This window comes from Amblyomma americanum, chromosome 1 (genome assembly GCF_052857255.1).
Source record: "Amblyomma americanum isolate KBUSLIRL-KWMA chromosome 1, ASM5285725v1, whole genome shotgun sequence".
Classification (NCBI taxonomy): Eukaryota; Metazoa; Arthropoda; class Arachnida; order Ixodida; family Ixodidae; genus Amblyomma; species Amblyomma americanum.
In genome coordinates, this window is record NC_135497.1 from 298,068,823 (window position 1) to 298,086,726 (window position 17,904).

The following is a 17,904-nucleotide window of genomic DNA, read 5'->3' on the forward strand; positions in this document are numbered from 1 at the left end:
AGACGTGTCGGAGCGCACCCCCAACCAAGTGAAGCGGCTCTCGATGCGCCTTAAGGTTTTGAAGAAGCCGGCATGTCCACTGAGTGGATGGTCGTGCTCCAGTTTAAGCACCAATTCCCGTAGACGGAGGGGGAGCCACGGCACCGCTTTGCCTCCGCATGTCCAAAGCAGAACCCCATCAGGTGCTATATGGCTCTCCTTGGCCAAGTCGGAGACCATTTTTGCCCTCTTGGGGTCGTCTGGTAGGATCGCCGCCTCAAGGTACTGCAGCAGCTGCTGCAGCAACGGCTCTTTCTGTTGCTTGTGCTTCAGTTTTGCACAGTCAGTTAGGGGTGAGGTGTCAACAAGGTCAGCCGAGGCAACATCAGCGAAGCGAATGGTGAGCTGTGGTTCCTCGAGTTCTATCGGAAACCATTCTTCTGCCAAGCTTGAAGGCATTGGTTCTGGATGACCAGTTGGAAATCTGCTCAGAGCATCGGCTGGGATGTTAGCTCGGCCTCGGCGATGCCTAACCGTGCACCTCAGCCCTTGCAATCGCAAAACCCAGCGTTGCACCCGACCCGACGTGTGTTCAGTGTTGAGCATCCATGCCAGCGATGCGTGATCACAATGAAGCTCAAAAGACGTAAACTCAATGTATGGCCTGAATTTTTCCACAGCCCACACGACTGCCAAACATTCCCATTCTTGCACTGTGTAGTTTTGCTCTGCTGCGCTTAGGGTTCTGCTAATAAACGAGACTGGCCGAAGCAAGCCATCCACCTCCTGAAGTAGAACCGCCGCAATGCCTGTGCCACTAGCATCCGTCTCAATGACGAATGGTCGGTTCAGATCCGGTAGGGTGACAGCCACCTCGCCTGCCAGTGTAGTCTTCAGCAGCTCAAATGCTGCTCGCTGCGCAGCCCCCCACAACCAGTCTGTACCTTTCCTCGACAGCAGTGTTAGAGGTTTTGCCGTGTCGGAGAATGAGGGTATAAAATTCCTGTAGTAGCCAACTAGGCCCAAGAACATTTGGAGTTGTTTGACAGTACGGGGTGGGGGAAACTGAGAGACAGCTTGCACCTTGTCTGGGTCCGGTCTGCACTCACCAGGAGTAATTATGTGCCCAAGGAACTTGAGAGTCTGTTTGCAGAAGGAAACCTTTGCTGGGTTGACTGAGAGGCCGGCCCTGTCAATCCTACGCAACACCTCTGCAATGTGGTCCAGATGTTCTGCCAATGTGTCGGAGTAGATAAGGATATCATCCAAGAAAGCCATGCAGTAGGTATGTTTTATTCCCTCTAGCAGTTTGTCCATTAAAGACTGAAACGTTGCTGGCCCTCCAGCCACTCCAAATGGCATCCTCTTAAACTGAAACATGCCCTTGTGGCATATGAACGCAGTCTTTTGAACGTCCTCTGGTGCTACAAGCACTTGGAAAAAACCTTGTGCAAGGTCCAGACTCGAGAACCATTTGGCACGACCCAACTGTGCAAGGACCCAGTCGGTACGAGGCATTGGGTAACTTGGTACATTTGTCCTGGCATTTAATGGTGTGTAGTCAACTGCTAGGCGGTACCTACCATTCTGTTTCTGCACCAGGACTGGAGCACTGGCCCATGAGCTGGTGCATGGTTCGATAAGGTCTTGCTGCAGCAATTCTTGTATACACTGGTCCATTACTTCCCGCTTTTTTGCGTTTACTGGGCGCAGTTTGCAACGGACTGGACAGTGGTCGCCTGTATCTATTCTATGCGTAATGAGAGATGTGCAGCCGGGGTATTTTTGGAAAACATGTTTATATTGACTGAGGATGGCTTCCAGTCGGTCGCTGTCTGGAGAGGCCCCGCTGTCAGACGTCGCTTGGCTGCAGTTGGCCTCGGGTGGACCATGCTCTTCCAGAGCAAACAGCTGCTGCAAGGAGGTAGCTAGGTCCTCATCCCAGTCTTCCATGACAGGATGCTGCTGTGCAACTTGTGTGGAGCTGTCTTGAGCATGGCCAGCAGCCGCTGTGTGCAGGCGAGAGGGTGCCTTGCTGAACCTCACCAATGGCTGGGGATCCATCCCGAGTGCCATCCACCGAGGCCTATATGTACAGAAAAGCCCGCTGTTGCAAGGAAGTCTCGTCCCAGAACTATGTCGTGGCAAAGCTTCTCCAACAAGAGGAAGCGCTGTTTCCGGCTGCTACCCTGCCATCGGATGCGGCAACGTACAGAGAGTGTTGTCTCCGACCATCCCTCTGCAAGCCGGAGAGTCCGTCTTTCTTCTCTGGTGCTGGCGCCACTTCGTTTCGCCGCCTCGAAGGCTCGCGCGTTCATCAGGCTAACGCTGGCGCCGGTGTCCAGGAGGGCGTAAAATACACTGTCGCCGATTGATACCTCGAGCAGAGGTTCTTTCCCACCGGCCGGCACAACTGCTACGCTCGGCCGTTTCCCGGACAGTTTGCTTGGAGGTGACCGACCTGATCACAGCAGAAGCAGCGCGATCTGGTTCGTGACTTGCCTGTAGGGCATGCGCGCGCTCGATGACCTCTACCACCGCACCGGTGGCAGACAACAGCGTCAGGTGGAGGCATGGGCCATGCGATGACCGGTGTGGAGCGGCCGCTTTCGTTCGTTGAAGCCGGCGACTGGTACTGTGCACGGGGATCTGGCGGGGCCCACAAAGGGGCCTCAGCTCGCAGCGTCGAGCCCGAAGGACGGACCTCGTGTCGGGACGTGAGCACCGCCGTAGGCCGAAGCGACCAGTCATGTCGTGACGAAGTATCGGTTGAGGCCGCCGCGACTGGGCAGTGACGATGTGGAGCTCCGGCGTCAACAAAGGCGAGGTCGGGCGCAGCCTGCGTGCATCGCAGTGGCGGTGGCACGTAACGCAGGCGGTGCCACGCACGCTGCATAAGGAGGCCCGCTGCCTTTGCCATGTCGCACAGGTTCGCGAATTCCATGTTACTCGTCAGGTCCTGAAAGGTCGGATGCATTTGCCGCCTCACCCGATCAACTTTTTCCGGGTCGGTGACAGGCTCTCCAATACGGTCATAGTACTCTGCTATGACGTGTATGAACTGTTTTAGATTCTCGGCAGGGTGCTGAGTGCGCTCGGCCAGCTCTGCCTTCAATTTCTCCCTGTAGTCGACGGCCGCGAACTCGCCCTTGAAGTCCTCGGCGAAGGAAGCCCAATCTGAGTGGCCACCGATGAACCGCCACCACTGTTTCGCAGAGCCTTCCAACGCCGCAGGGATAAGTTGAAGGCGAAGATCGTTCGGGATGCCTCCCAAATCGCAGTACTCGACGAATCGATCCAAGAATGTTTGCGTGGGTTGACTGTCTTCATATCCGATGAATTTCAGTAACGGCCCAGGTGCCTCCCTCATCGTCAAAGCCCGTGACGCGCTAGGCCTAGCTTCATTGGCCTGCTCCGCTCTCGTACTGCTGGTGTCGATCGATGTCTTGAGCAGAATCTCGCGCACTTGCGCTGCCAGTTGCTCCCGCTCGAGCAGCGTAGTGGCCAGGAGTTGCTGCACCAGTGTCGTCGGGACCGTGGCTGTGACGGAGCTTTCATCAGATGCGGACGTTCCGGCATTGGTCTCCATGTTGGTTCCGTCGGACGGGCCCCCGCGTGTCAAGGGATGATTTATTACACACGCTCACAGAGTCCCTCGTGCCGGAGTCCCCCACTAGTCATCCGCGGTTCGCGCACCTAATGCAACGCGCACCGAGCTCACACTTGAGCCCACTTCGACCACGCAACTCGGATCACTCCCGCGCTGCCCGCGCCCACCTTACGCACATTCACGCCATAGCCAACCACGCATCCCCTCTTCCTCCAGTGTTGTCAGCCGTCCCTGTGTGTCCCTTGATGGTGCCACCCGCACTGGCCCTTACAAGTTTTTCCAGTTGATCACATCAACTTGACGTCACAGTCGTCCTTCTGTCGACGAAACCGAAACAGCGTGAAGAAGAAATTCAATTATAACCTATTTAGCGGTCGTACACAAATACCACAGAGTGCTTCATGTATACGAATGTCTAAGATATCGTTTGAAAGAAGAAAACACGCAAGAAAAAATTTGGTGTCTATAGTCCTTAAAGGGGTGCAGACACAAAATTTTAAACGCAATGAACGGCATGAGAGTGAGACAGAGAAAGACTTTATTGTGCAGAGGAATTTGGGCCTCCCAGGACCCCTGGGTCCCCGCACGACCACACCGCACTCAAACGTTCATGGCTAAAAGGTCCATGACGCTGTCCGCACAGGTGGCTACGATCTTCTGTCGTGCCTGATCTGTGGAGCGTAGTGAGGTCTCCCAGTCCTCCCATGTTTGGATTGGCTCCGGCCTGCTGGGTGGAGGGGAAGCCGGACAGATCCCGAAGATATCAGTCAGGTTTGCCGTTTGTGCATTGCACACAGGGCAGGAAGGTGGGATGGGTCGGTAGTGGGAGAGGAGGTAGGGGTTAGTTACCGTACGATTTCTTTCATGGGCGTAAGAAGTTGCCATCTCGCAAGTGTCTGGCACATTCTTTGAGGGGAACATAAGTTATTGCTGTTTCTAATGCTGTCCGATGAGCCTCTCGTCATTTCCACCCACATTGGGCTGCCTCCGCGGCTCAGTGGTTATGGCGCTTGAGTGCTGACCTGAAAGACGGGAGTTCGATCCCGGTCGCGGTGGTCGAATTTCGATGGAGGTTAAATTCTAGAGGTCCGTGTACCATGGGATGTCAGTGCACATTAAAGAACCTCAGGTGGTGGAAATTTCCGAAGCCCTTCACTACAACGTCCTTGATAGACTGAGTCGCTTTGGGACGTTTAACCCCCATAGACCAAACCATTTCCACCCACATCGACGGATGTCATCGTGCACTTGCTTTAATTATTGTGACGTCGCTAAACTCAGGGGTTGTTCACTTCAGCGATGGTGCTAACTGAGACCAAAGGTTTTGTGTACAAAGTGGTTTGTAATTAATTATTCACACTGTACACAAGTGTTCTGGGCTTATGTTCATGATTGCCAGGGCCCAAGGCCTCTTTCAAGGCAGAAAAACCGACACCGTAAAACTTTGTGCCTGGGACCCCTTTAAAGCATATGCCATGTAGTTAGCATCTAACATTGTGGCGGGAAAATTTGTGCATGCATGACCTCAATGCCAGCTCTGGGAAGTTGTCATACAGGGTGCTACGCCACGAATCTCCACTTCCTGGCCATTCTGTGCTGGGTGTCGACCACTTCCACCTGCTTACTCTTGCCTCTCCTTCTTTCCATTAAACGCTGTCCATTCACTGACACCAAGCATTTTGCTGACAAATGCACATGTTCCATTCACAGTATGTCCCAAGTCTCTATCTTGCCGGAGCTGTAGCAATTAAAAATTTTTTCTCATTGAATTACGAGAAAAAAAACTCCACTTGTTTGCTTCTTAGTCAAGTGCCTTAGGTGTACAGCAGACGTGTTCAACAAGGAAGATTGTCGCCATGCTGGGATATATGATGGACGATCAAACGCATTTTACATAGCACATACTTTGACACAGACGCATGATAACTATAGGCCATGCTCATGGCATTGGCTGCGCCGCCTGTTGGCCAGGCCGCGAAGCGTGAGCAGGTCGTGTCTGCTGCTCTCCCTGTCCGTTTCAGCGCGCTTTTGCGATGCGCTTGTGTTTTGTTAAAACATAGTGTGGAGTATTGATTAGTCACGAATATATTTTCATGTAAGTCTTCAGTGACGTAAAGGGTCGTACTTCTGCGCAGCTGGCTGCTCGAAAACTTTAAAAACTTTCCAGGAACATGTCCTTGGGTCCCCTCCGTGCCTTCACTCGTCAGCGGTTTTTTCAGCAGCGCAGGGGACAAAGGACGTGACAAGTGCACAGACACGGCGCTGAACTTACAACAGGTTTATTGAGGTGGTTTTCGCTACTTAAATACAGTGGCAACCAATCTCAAATGAAAAGGCAGATACGCAAAACAGATTGACGAAAATGACAATTCCTGAGCACAGGTCTACAGTGGCACAAGACCAGCTGCGCACGTTTTTCTATTCTCATCAAGGAAACGTAGTTCTTTATCAGACAGAGCTATTGAGGCAACGCTTACGCATTCATCTTTGAATTTATGGATTTCATGAGCTTCAATGATTTCACGAGTGATTTTTGTTCTATTATCTGACAGCACTCGACACTGAGTGAAAACAGGATAACACGGCGGTTTTTTGTTCTTTTTTCTTTCCTCTGTGCAGTCTTTTTCGGAGCCCTTCACTGCGGCGTTCCTGACAGCCTGAGTCACCTTGGGACGTTGCACCCCCATAAAACATAAACTATCTACTGCTGGTGTTCTTTTCGAGCCTTTGTCATGTCCATCAGCTTCTTCAGTGACGGATACCAGTGTTCATTTATCTACACACCATGTGTTAAAAGAGACCCAGGTCTCTTGTTTTGAGTCTTTATTTTCTGGCTTTTTCAAGCAAAGCGTCTTGTTTTGATCGTTTCTGAAACTGTACGATTATGCTAGTTCATAATCAGAGGACAAGATCTTGGTGCATCTGATTGAACAGGCAGCGCGACGTAACCCGCCTTTAATGATTGTTTTCCTCATTTAGTGCAGAACATTCGGTGACCATGCCACCATAGTGTTTGCTACAGCAGTCTGTACTTTGACACTTCTCAGAGCAGCTTCCTCAGAACGCATTTCACAATGCCGGCAGTCTCTTTCCTTAATTCGTTTCACAGTTCATGCAACTTTTCAAGCTCACTGGTTCAATTCAAGAGAAGTTTATTTCGGAACACTTATAGAAATTAAATTTGAAACAACATCTGGAGCTCTAGCTAAAAGCTAGTTGGAATCCATGCAAAACATATCAAGTGAAACTAAGTGCAGGCATCAGAACAAACTGTTCGATTACACATGTTGAAGACTTGCATTCAAATAGAAAGTTGAAATCTTAACCAACTAAGGTATAAACTAAAGAAATATGTATATACGTGCAAACACGAAGTCGCAACACAATCCAGCCTATAGCTAGCGGCGAAAAAAGAGAAAAACAGAAGACACACTTGGCAGCCAGAAGGGCTAAACCATTTTCATTCGCTGGGATGATCTACAATTGCGCCAAGAATGCATAAAAGCCTACAGTGTGGCAGCAAAAAGCAGCATTTGGGTGATGCTGTTCAGGTTGCCGCCAACACTGCAAATAACACTGTTTGGTGAGACACATGTGCCCGATGAATTCATTGATATAAATAAATGTTAACAAGGCACCACACCCGCCTCAAATGCGATCGGCTCGGAATACACAAAATGTTTGACAGAGAATGACCTAATTCGAGTAAGCGAAGTTTCCAGAATCAAAATTACGTCTGCGTGCAGTGCATAACGATGTGCACATCGACGTCTTCATCAATATCCATCTGCAGCGCAAACATCTGATCAGCTTAACCTCGATCAGAGTTTAACCTCAGCCTAAAATCGTCGCGATAAGTACCGACGACCCAGGAAAGTAAAACCATGAGACAACCAGGCTTAGCACATGCTTTGGCACGTCTACTTGGTTTAACTACGTTTAAACCCTACCATTTTTTTTGTGCACTGCTCTTCTTTAAGAGGAATTTGTTGCAGGAGCCCTTGCAGCAGATTGACCTTAATTTGAGCTGGCCGCTCTTGCTGTCACTGGCGCCACCATAATGGGCTCTGCCGCAGGTCTGTCTGTCCCACCATTCAAAAGTTCTCACTGGAATCTTGCCGGCTGCCTTTTTAAGTTTTAAAGTATAATGCGCGGCCCCGTAGGTGCTTTCCCGCGTGTTATGTGCATGTTTGTATTTCTGCTTTCTTGCTTCTTTTTTGGAAACGAAACTGCACAGTAGAATAGACTTTCTATGCCTCCCAATTTTCTAGCCAGTGTGGGTGTGAGCGATGTGTCTTTAGAAAACAAAAACAACAACAACAACAATTACAACAACAAGAGCAACAACCACAATTCAATTGTTTCGGCGGGAGCTCCCGGAAGAAGAAGGAGAAAGTGGAGGAAATACGGGGTGCTTTCATCTCCTCGCTTAATTTTACGTCGAGTTCCGTGGTTGTCTGTGCTAGCACAAATTTCCAGTTGTCCAGGAAATTTTGGAGAAAGGTTAAGAAAACAAGAGGTACTGGATAAAGGAGAATAACGTCAAGGTAAGAGTAGCGGGAAGATCGGCCTTAAATATAATTTTCTGGCATACTACTCACTAGTGGGGCATACCACTACGGTGGTCAGATACCGTTTGTACCTCACAGTTCAATTGAAGGATTGAAGATTCGCCAAAATTTGCGGGGATTGTTTACGAACACGTGTGACAAGGAATGCTGCAGGAAAAGAGCATCGGAAAAGGGTTTTTTTCTGTTAGGAAGCTTTGTGATGCGTGCGTTGTACAACAGCGCTTTTGGATACGTTGTAATGGTGCATAAAGGAATCTATTTTTCCTTTCGTAAATTTTAGCGATGAAAATGCTCCGGTTGGTTTGTGTGGCTCGGATATAAAAATTTGTTAATACTTCGAGAAATGTATAATGTTCCTCAGTGCTGGCCTGAAAGTCATCTCTGTTGCCATCACGGATTTGCTTGACTTCCTTGTCAGCTTTGTTAGCTTGAATGTCGAAGCTAGACGAAAGCAACAAACGGTCCCTTAGGCCGGCTCAAGTAGGTAAAGTTTGAAACCAGATCGGGATCGGAAGTTAATAATAAATTTGCGTTGGCAGCCAAGAAGAGGGAAAAAATTGAACAGAGTTTCAAGAATCCACTGTCCTGCAACACAGATAATGTTTTTTGGAATCACTTTCGGAGACAAAGTGAGGTTAGGAAAGTTAAAGTTGCCTTGGAATAATATGGGTGCTGTTGGACGTCAGATAACATAGTTAAACACATTATGCCGCTCGGATGTGAAGTTAAAAGCGTAATTGGGAGGTCGATAGCATAAAATGGTTTAATAATAATAATAATTGGTTTTTGGGGAAAGGAAATGGCGCAGTATCTGTCTCATATATCGTTGGACACCTGAACCGCGCCGTAAGGGTAGGGATAAAGTAGGGAGTGAAAGAAGAAAGGAAAATGGTTTCAATGTATGGTTTTACACACAGCTGACGTGACACCGCCTGGTCGCAAGTTGCGATCGCATTGGTGAACTGTAAACCGGGACAAATCATCAAATACCTCACTGCTATGTAAGGTACGTTAGATTCAAGCCAAAATTCTGTGACTGTGATGCTATCTTCCCAATTGTTGACAGCGGAGTTAAATAATTTGCATGTGTTACGAATGCTTCTTGCACCACCTAGCAGAATGGCTTTGTGTGAAGGCGGTAAGGCAGCGCACTTCCCTTCGTGTCATACTGTGGATTCCATGTTTTTTCGCTTATCGAAATATTCGTTGCGTAGAGGGGAAGGGGCAGCTCTGTGCACTTTTGCAGCGGGTTGAGCTCGCAGTTCCTTAATGCTATTAGTTTCAGAATTAAAGATGTAGAACGTTCAAATAACGACCAGCATGTAATGCCGAAAGGGGAACCTTGGGGACTAAGGTAGGCTTTTCACGAATTATTATGTTAGTTTCTTGCGTGCTAAACGCGTGACTGATCAAAAGCTGTTCACATATGCAAATATTCTCCCTTATTAGCTACGTACGGAGCTCTAATAATATTCGCTTGCATCCGAAAAACTAAAATTTATTATAAGGGCTAAAATTTGATGCTGAAAAAGTGCCAAGTCAGTTGACGCGTTTTATGCGTGATTTTAATCTTTGCAGCTTTATATTTTAATGACTCCGAGAGATACGTTGGTGTCTTCTATCGAGCTGGGCAGCAGAGCAAGGAGCGCAAAGAGTACCTCATAAGAATAACGAAGTAAACTATGAATTAACTAAAATTAACAAATAAGCTTTTTATTTTCAATCTTATGGGGCACGGTTATAATACGAAACTGAAGGCCGTCAACACCGAAGGTGAGCTGCGTTTGTTCCCTGAATCGGCAACGTGGTTCTAAACATATAAAGTCAATCATATATTTTTGAAAGCTCGTTGAGGTGGGTTTATTGCATATCTCTAAAATGGCATCTCTCGCACTTCTTCCAAATCAAATGCAGACGCATCTGGTGTAATTGATTATGTAGAAGTAGCTAACCTGATTACAGCGGCGATATGACGCGCAGCGATGCCTTTTTTTATTCAAATAATGTGGCAAAGCCAACATAAAAAGGCATCAATTGCGCATTTTTGGCGTTCGATATTTGAAAAAACATTGCGGATTAAGAAAATTTAAAACCAGGGCTCTCTTTCCATTTGACGGCAATCAATTTCGCAATAAAACCGTGCCCCTTAAAAAAAATGTTTGTTACCTAATTGACGTTAATTAATCGTCTAATTACTGATTCACATGAGGCGTATAATGTCTCTCCTCCTGTGTAATCCAGCTAAAGAGAGCAGACCGATGTATCACGCAGGTTTTAAAATAAAAATCTATTAAAATTAAAAAATACGCCCTGTATACCTATTTGCGCGGATTCGCCGCAGAGTGCGTTTGAAAATGAAGCAAGTGCTTTCTCTCCTAATTCCGTGTTTCAGCTGCATCAGGAATACAACGCAGAATGAAATTATTTCTTCTGAACTTGCCTTCCAGATTATTGGAACGCGTCAGGAGTGCTGCTTTGAGCGCGGTAAAATATTCAGGGGCGTCCTGAATCGACGAAACCCAAGCTCAATGACGTTAGGAATATTAGTATTCGATTCAAGAACTTCGAAGCGATTGAATACACCTAAAATTTTGCATTATACTGATGTTTTATTGTCTTTCATCTTAATGTCTGCGCAGAGCTCCATGAGTCTGGCCTTTAGCAAATGCCAAGGTCCGGTCGGTAATGCGTGTAAACATTGCCAATTAAGCGTTGGTTCCTACAGGATAGTCCTTTGTTTCGGACTTTGAACTGTCGGAGCGAGTCCTGGGTGGGCCGGGGTTGGTTTCAGTGCTTCGAGAGCAGAGCGAGTGTCATATCAACATATTCACCGAAAGTCACGAATAGCAGTTGTGGACATAGGAGCAGTAACAGAAGCCGATTCTCCGATTTTTTGACGTAAAGTGAATTATTTCTCCTGACCTGTGGATCATACAGCTGAATAATTGGTCTACCATGCGTAGGTGCACTCAGTCTTTTTTGTAGCCTCTCGAAGTATTAACGCGATAGCGTCAAAGACCCCATTGTCGAGAAAATTTACTGTCGTCGCTGTCGGAGTCGGTGTTGTGAGCGAAGATTCACGAGCATGACTCCGGCAGGTGATGCCCCAACAGCGACCCAGGAGGCAGGTGGGCCACCTAGGTCACGTGACCTTGCACTGTCATCACAACCCGGCCACCTGAAGCCGACTGTGAGAAAACTGCCCACCGTGGCTGTTGGCAGTTAAATTGATTGGTCGCTCGGAAAGATCAACCTGGGCCGCACACGAGGCCCGCCGCTTGGAACTCCTTCCATCGCAGGACACCGACGCATCGCTTAACCGCTGCACCACTGCGCCAGGAGGGGCATGAGGACTCCCAGGGATCAACGTAGAGAATGACCTCCTTCATATATAGGAATTAAACCATTGGGCTACGGCGTCATATATTTCAGGCAGAGCTTAAAATGCTCCCCCAAGGCGTACCTCATAGCCTTATTTGCTTTGGGACGTTAAACCCCGTAAACAAAACGAAAAGTTGCCTCAATTTTTTTTTTTCAAATTCTGTTCTACCTGCAGTTTGACCCTTTTTTGACGAATGAACAGTCCCCCCGAGTAGGTAAGGGCTCACAGAACGCTTATATGTTGTTGAAGGAATTATGAGACGACTGATGCGTTCTTCACATTTAATAAATTACAACACAATTTACAATTACATCAAATTTACAAATAACGAAATATTAGTAAAAAACAAAATCGAAGCTGTCGTCGCCTCTTTCCACGGCGTAGCAGGACCCGACGAACTCGCGCAGGACGCCCATAAACTTCAGGTACAGCCGTCTGCGTAGTTGAGAAAACAGTGAATGAGGCCGGTGAATCAACCTGGCAGACGCAGACAACAGTCGCTTAGGAATGGCGTTAAAAGCAGCAAATTGGTCACGAGTGACCGCTGAGTTCCACGTGGTGTTATACAAAAGGGAGACACTTCGGTATAGCTCCAGCCAGAGTAAGGCATGCACCCCCATAAATGATGGCTGCTCCTTCAGTGACACTCTACCGTAATGCGACAACAGAACTGCATTCGCCAGTCACAGCCTCGGATGCAGCACTTTGTGGCCACATGGAAAGATAGTTGAAGTTGATAGTTTGTGATTCCAAAAGAAGCTGCATGAATATACAGCGAGAGGTCCCATGGTACAAGACCGCAGGTGGGACCTGCCGTGAGAGAACCTTGGCTCCGTTGCATGCTGTCGTTATATTCGACGGCACTCGCCGGGACCATTAAACAAACAGGTGGTGTGAGAGGTAGCGATGGTTGCAACCGTGTTGGGCATCATTCAGAAAAACGAGCCAACTCTTCGAAAGGAGGACGCGACGCCGATAATTGTTTCGTGCCTTTCATAAATTCCTATTTCGGTATATCCCTGCAGCAGCCGACTACCAGCATATGTTAAAGGGACACTGGGGACAACTCCACACAACTTCCGTAATTAGTACAAAGCTGATTTTGTTGCTTTTTCTGGCTATGTTGATCTCTGTCCAAAAGCAAAAAAGAAACATTTATTGCCGAGAAAATTTCGTCTAAAATTTTTCCTGCCACGCGATTGAAAGCCGTGATGTAAACACCGAAAAGGGCTCCGTGATGACCGCCGCGCGGCACAGGTTCCCGAGATGGTACTTGTGCTCCGTGGCCCCGAGGCAACGAAGCGCTTGGCGAGCTCGGCGTCCGGAGGCTGCCGAGATGGCCGCGCGGCACAGGTTGCTGCGATGGTACTTGTGCTCCGTGGCCCCGAGGCAACGAAGCGCTTGGCGAGCTCGGCGTCCGGAGGCTGCCGAGATGGCCGCGCGGCACAGGTTGCTGCGATGGTACTTGTGCTCCGTGGCCCCGAGGCGACGAAGCGCTTGACGAGCTCGGCATCCGGTGGCTGCCCAGATGGAAGCGCGGCACAGGTTGCGATGTTCCGGCAGCTCTCGCTCTTACAGCAGCGGTCAGCTCCTTGGCCAAGGTCGTTCTGCATCGCGAGCTGATGTACAGAACCACTCTGAAGGAGCTCAGCATCGGACTGGTCGCGAGGGATGGTGTGGACGCACCTAACTTCGCGGTGCCACATGAAGGAACGGTTCTAAAGAAAAGATGGCGTCCGTTCGATGTCTCGTGTCGCTCGAGAACAGAAAGCTCGAGCAGCTGACTCGAGATGATGATGATGATATCTTCGTGCTTAATGGCGGATATCCACAGCGGGGGATTGGCTCGAGAAGTAGCGAGACCTCGAGACATTTTTTCTTGCACTTTCGGTTTGTTTTGCACATGCACAAAAGAACATGTCGGCAATATTCGGGTGCTTGCTCGCGGTTAAATCCAGTGCGGGCATTCATTTCACGTTTACCTTCGCGGAGCCTGGGTGTCGGCGACGTCCACACGATTCTGCCTGGCTACGATAGAAGACTTTTTTTTTAAGTGAGAACGTCAATCATTCAAGGTTAACAAAAAAATGAAGATGGAGTTGAGCAAGAGAAGCAGCTCGAAAGTATACAAAGCTTTCTACGGGAGTTCTACTAAAGAAGAGGCGGAAGCAGACGAGATAAGTGATGCCTGCAGTTCCTGCTGTACCATTGCGATGAGCGCCGTGGTTTTTTATGCGAGGACAAAATCCTTGTTTTCAAGTGTGGTTGAAAATGATTTAGAAGAGGAATAATATTGGACAAAGCAGAAGAATGCGGTCGAGATTCAATGCACACAATTTCAGTTTCGTAGCTTCCGACACCCGGTGCTTGTTGACGTGCCTATTGTGGACATCACTGGAACTAACGGCGCTGCGGTCGTGCTTTTCTACGCATCTAGAGCGTCGTCTGCTACACCTCCGTAACGACAGGCAGCGCCGCGCCCATAGCTGCACGGCACAACGGTGCACGCAATGAGGTTGAAAAGAACATGATAATAAACTTGGAGCACTTCTCTTACGTGTTGCGTGTCTCATGCCGTCCAAGCAGCTTAGTGTCTATGTTTTTTCGTCGGTTATAGCACTTTACATTATCGGATGTAACGACAGAACTGTTTTAGTGCACACGCATCGAGCTGTGCCCTGTCATGCCACGTGCTGCAGACACGAACCCGAGGCGCTGCAAAGGCAGGAGATCGACCAGTGCTCTTTGGGCTCCTTGGCTGTAACTGCTGTTTCCTTCCTTCAGTGCAAGGGCCTTTCTCTTTCTTCTCCCTCACAGAAGTTGTCCCTAGTATCTGCTCTCATTTATTAAGTGGCTGCCATCGTCAGGTGGTGTGAAAAAATGATTATCAGTGGCGTCATTTCTGTTGCCGCTTGTGCAGCCGGGTGCAAAGCAGGATGTCATGTGTAACACTCACTTCAAGTCACCAAGTACACGGCTTTCAGCACAAGGAGGTTTTCGCAGTCACTACGAGCACCTTGCACGCAAAAACCAGCCTGAAAATCTGACTAGCCTGTCGTAACTGCAACGAACTGAGCTCCCGCGACTGCAGTCTGTGCACGTCAAAGAGCCCCATGTGGTCGAAATTGTTACGCAGCCCTCCACTACGGCACCTCTTTCTTCTTTCTGTTGTCCCTCCTTTCTCCCTTCCCTTTCGGCGCAGTGGGGGCGTCCACCGAGATTTGAGACAGTTGCTGCGCCATTTCCTTTCCTCGAAATCTAATTTTCAATTTTAATCCCAATTACTAATCACACGCGCAACCTGTACACATTTTATACTGTGTAAATAGATTGTCTATATTACCTCTACTCAAATCCTCTCGTCCTGTTCCCTCCACTTTCATTTCATTTCTCATTCTGCTTGCTATCCTAAATTTCCGCTGCCCAGCTCAGGTGCTTGAGTATCTTTGGTTGATGCCGGGGCTAGCAAAAATCTTCTCCTACCCTTTTATAAATATTTTAATAAACCACTGCTACTACTAATTGCGAAGGCCTCCACTACGGCGCCTATTTCTTCCTTTCTTCTTTCACTAGCTCCTTTATCTCTTCCCTACGGCGTGGTTCTGGCGTTCACCGAGATATGATAGATAGTTACTGCGCCATTTCTTTTCCTAAAAATATTGCTGGTGAGTTAGCTGAGGTTAACACTGGTCGAAAGCGAAAAGCGGCATCTCCCTGGCTACGTTTGTGGTCGAGCGACCGGCGGTCTCCACAGCAGGCGCCGCATCGAACACATCTAGCGTTAGGCTGAAAGCATCACAGTGCACTGGCGTTTTATAATAACAATATTAATTGGTTTTGGGGGAAAGGGAATAGCGCAGTATCTGTCTCCTATATCGGCGGACGCCTGAACCGCGCCGTAAGGGAAGGGATAAGGGAGGGAGTCAAAGAAGAAAGGGGTGCCATAGTGGAGGGCTCCGGAATAATTTCGACCACCTGAGGATCTTTAACATGCACTGACATCGCAAAGCACACGGGCGCCTTAGCGTTTTGCCTCCTTAAAAACGCAGCCGCTGCGGTCGGGTTCGAACCCGGGAACTCCGGATCAGTAGCCGAGCGCCTAACCACTGAGCCACCGCGGCAGGTGGCGTTTTATGCAGGACCCATTTTGATGCCCCGCGCATGCAATTCCAGCAGAGGCTTTCCCACTCCACACGGTCAAGGTGCATAATGTCACGGAGGGAGTAGGCAGCACACCTAGTGGTGGCTGCCGATATGGGGCACCGCGGCCGCCGACCACTGAGCCGACCGATGCTCCTGACGTGCCGCCGCAACAAGGAAACAGCTTAAGAACTTGCTGTAGCGCTGGCTTGCGTTGGAACGGAAGCGAATTCTATAATTAGCGATAGCGCGACGGCCATGTATAATTTTGGAAAACGTATTATCTTGCAGGAAGCTGCAAGGATTCTGTCCAGTAGGCGGCTAAACAGAAAAATTGCTGATAGCCTAGCTTTGTTAAGCCAGGATACACGTAGCCAAAGCGCGGCGACTTCTGCATCGGAAGAGTGCATTAACTAGATGCGCCTTTATTCATGGTTAAAGCTTGAGCCGTCGTGGCGTAGTGGTAGCGGTGAGTGTGCGGGGGGTTTCAGTGGCTCCCATAGATGCCGCCACCGAATACGTTGGTTAGCGGTTAAGCGCAGGCTCAGTAAAGGCGCGTTTATACTCCGACGTAACGCGCGTGCGCGCGCTGCACGGCGACATCACGTCGGCCAAAGCGACATCCTCTATACTCCAACTGCGCTTGACGCGACGACGAGGAACGCGGTGTGATGCCATACCAAACGGCGGCGGCGAGCCGCGCGATGTGACGTCATGCCAGATGGCACCGCGAGCGCGCGAAGAATAGTAACCATTTGGCATATCTCTGTGGACACCCGAGCCGCGTCGTATAGGAAGGGATAAAGGAGGGCGGGAAAGAAGAAAGAGAAAACTGAAAACAGGAAGTTGGATTTTGAGGAAAGGCGCGGCGGTGCGCTGCGGCAGAACTCCTGAGGCTCGGTGCTACTAGGGGCGCGTGCGTAGTAGCGACTGGAGGAGAGAGAGAGAGTGAAATATCTGCGGCGAGGCACGCGTGGTGACGTCATGTGGCTCCTCGGAGCACCGCCGTGATGAAATCGCAAGTTCGCGGCAAGTAAAGCTTTCGCTTTAAAAGTAGCCTAAATTGGACTCGCGTACACGCCTCCGTTTTGGCAACGACGCGGCGCACGAGTTCGCCCGAGCCCTCTATTTCCGGGTAACTGTGGAGCCGCCTGACTGCCGGAACGTGGACGAGCGTCTGCAAAATTATTGTTGAAAACTTTAGGTGACAGAGGAGACTGGTATCATCACCGGATAAAAGTCTAAACAATAGTGATGTGATCGCACGGCGGCGCGTCCAAGCTGGGAACTTCGTAAACCTGGTCTGGGCGTATCATTTTCAGAGAGATGTGAGACAAGACGATAAGGGCAAGCACTGTGGGATTATAGGGACCCTCGACCACAGAATCTGGGATTGCGCTAGCTCCCCAGGAGCTGAAGAAAATATAAATTGTACAGAAACCTGGAACGCCCTGCAGGGGAGGAAGGTCCATGCTCTACAGCAACAAGCCATCCGCCTGGCTGAAGAAGCCACGAGGAGTCAAGACCACTTTGCCTGCTTTTAGTCGCGGAGGACCCGGTCCCCGTCCCCCAGGCCTGCGTACCGTGTATGGGGAGTAGAGGGCCTCCTTATCTGGTGGAAAATAAAGTTGGTATCATCATCATCAGCCAGCATATCTTGGATGCCTCCTTTCCTCCTCTCCCCAACGCGGTGACGGAGCGCACATCTGCCCCTCTCCAATGCAAGCGTCGCATCCATCTCACCTAAGCCCTTCACAATGGCACCTCTTTCTTCTTTCACTCGCTCCTTTTTTCCCTTCCCTTACGGCGCGCTTCGGGTACCCATCATCAGCGTCGCAGGGACAAAGAGGCACTTAATAGCATCATTATATCAGCATACAAGGTGGCCCTTGGCCTGCCGGCATACACCAACTCCGATCGACTGCTGCAGCTGGGTATTTTTAACACGGTTGCTGATCTAATTGATGCCCATAAGACGACACAAGTGTCCCGCTTATCGCGCACTTGCGGGACGCGTAATTCTCGACAAACTCCACATCCGCCCCGTTGAGGAGGTATGTGCAACATCAAATTTATCGGTCGGCACTACTAGTAGACTAGTTGCTGAACTATGTAGTAGCCAAGAACATATAGGGCTCACTGTGTCTCTTGCAGTTCTCTCGTCCGGTTCGAGCACCAAGGGATTTTCGTTAAGTAGTGTTTGTGGCTACCTTCATGATTAC

The 17,904-nt window shown here is 49.3% G+C and overlaps 2 protein-coding genes across 5 annotated transcripts in view; one reads left to right on the plus strand and one right to left on the minus strand.

The window, feature by feature from the left end:
- Positions 1–6,305, plus strand: part of LOC144115266 (uncharacterized) — a 339,847-nt gene extending 333,542 nt beyond the window's left edge. For all 4 annotated transcript variants that reach the window (XM_077649571.1, XM_077649574.1, XM_077649573.1 and 1 more), the window contains one exon: positions 6,209–6,305. In XM_077649571.1, coding sequence (XP_077505697.1) covers positions 6,209–6,285 — 77 coding nt within the window. In that variant the 3' untranslated portion in view covers positions 6,286–6,305. The remainder of the gene's footprint in view (positions 1–6,208) is intronic.
- A 142-nt stretch (positions 6,306–6,447) lies between these two features.
- LOC144115269 (uncharacterized) lies at positions 6,448–15,429 on the minus strand. The gene is made up of 2 exons (XM_077649576.1): positions 12,764–15,429; positions 6,448–11,977 (listed from the first exon to the last, which is right to left on the minus strand). The coding sequence occupies exons 1-2, from the start codon at positions 13,246–13,248 to the stop codon at positions 11,878–11,880; spliced, it is 585 nt and encodes a 194-aa protein (XP_077505702.1). The 5' UTR covers positions 13,249–15,429; the 3' UTR covers positions 6,448–11,877.
- Between the last annotated feature and the right edge of the window lie 2,475 nt (positions 15,430–17,904).

What these genes read in the sequence shown, in the direction of transcription:
- LOC144115269 (XM_077649576.1), bottom strand. Translation starts at nt 13,248, where the DNA reads ATGTGGCACCGCGAAGTTAGGTGCGTCCACACCATCCCTCGCGACCAG. An exon ending in TCATCACGGAGCCCTTTTCG is followed by an intron (nt 11,978 to 12,763) that starts GTGTTTACATCA and finishes TCAACTACGCAG; the next exon opens with ACGGCTGTACCTGAAGTTTA.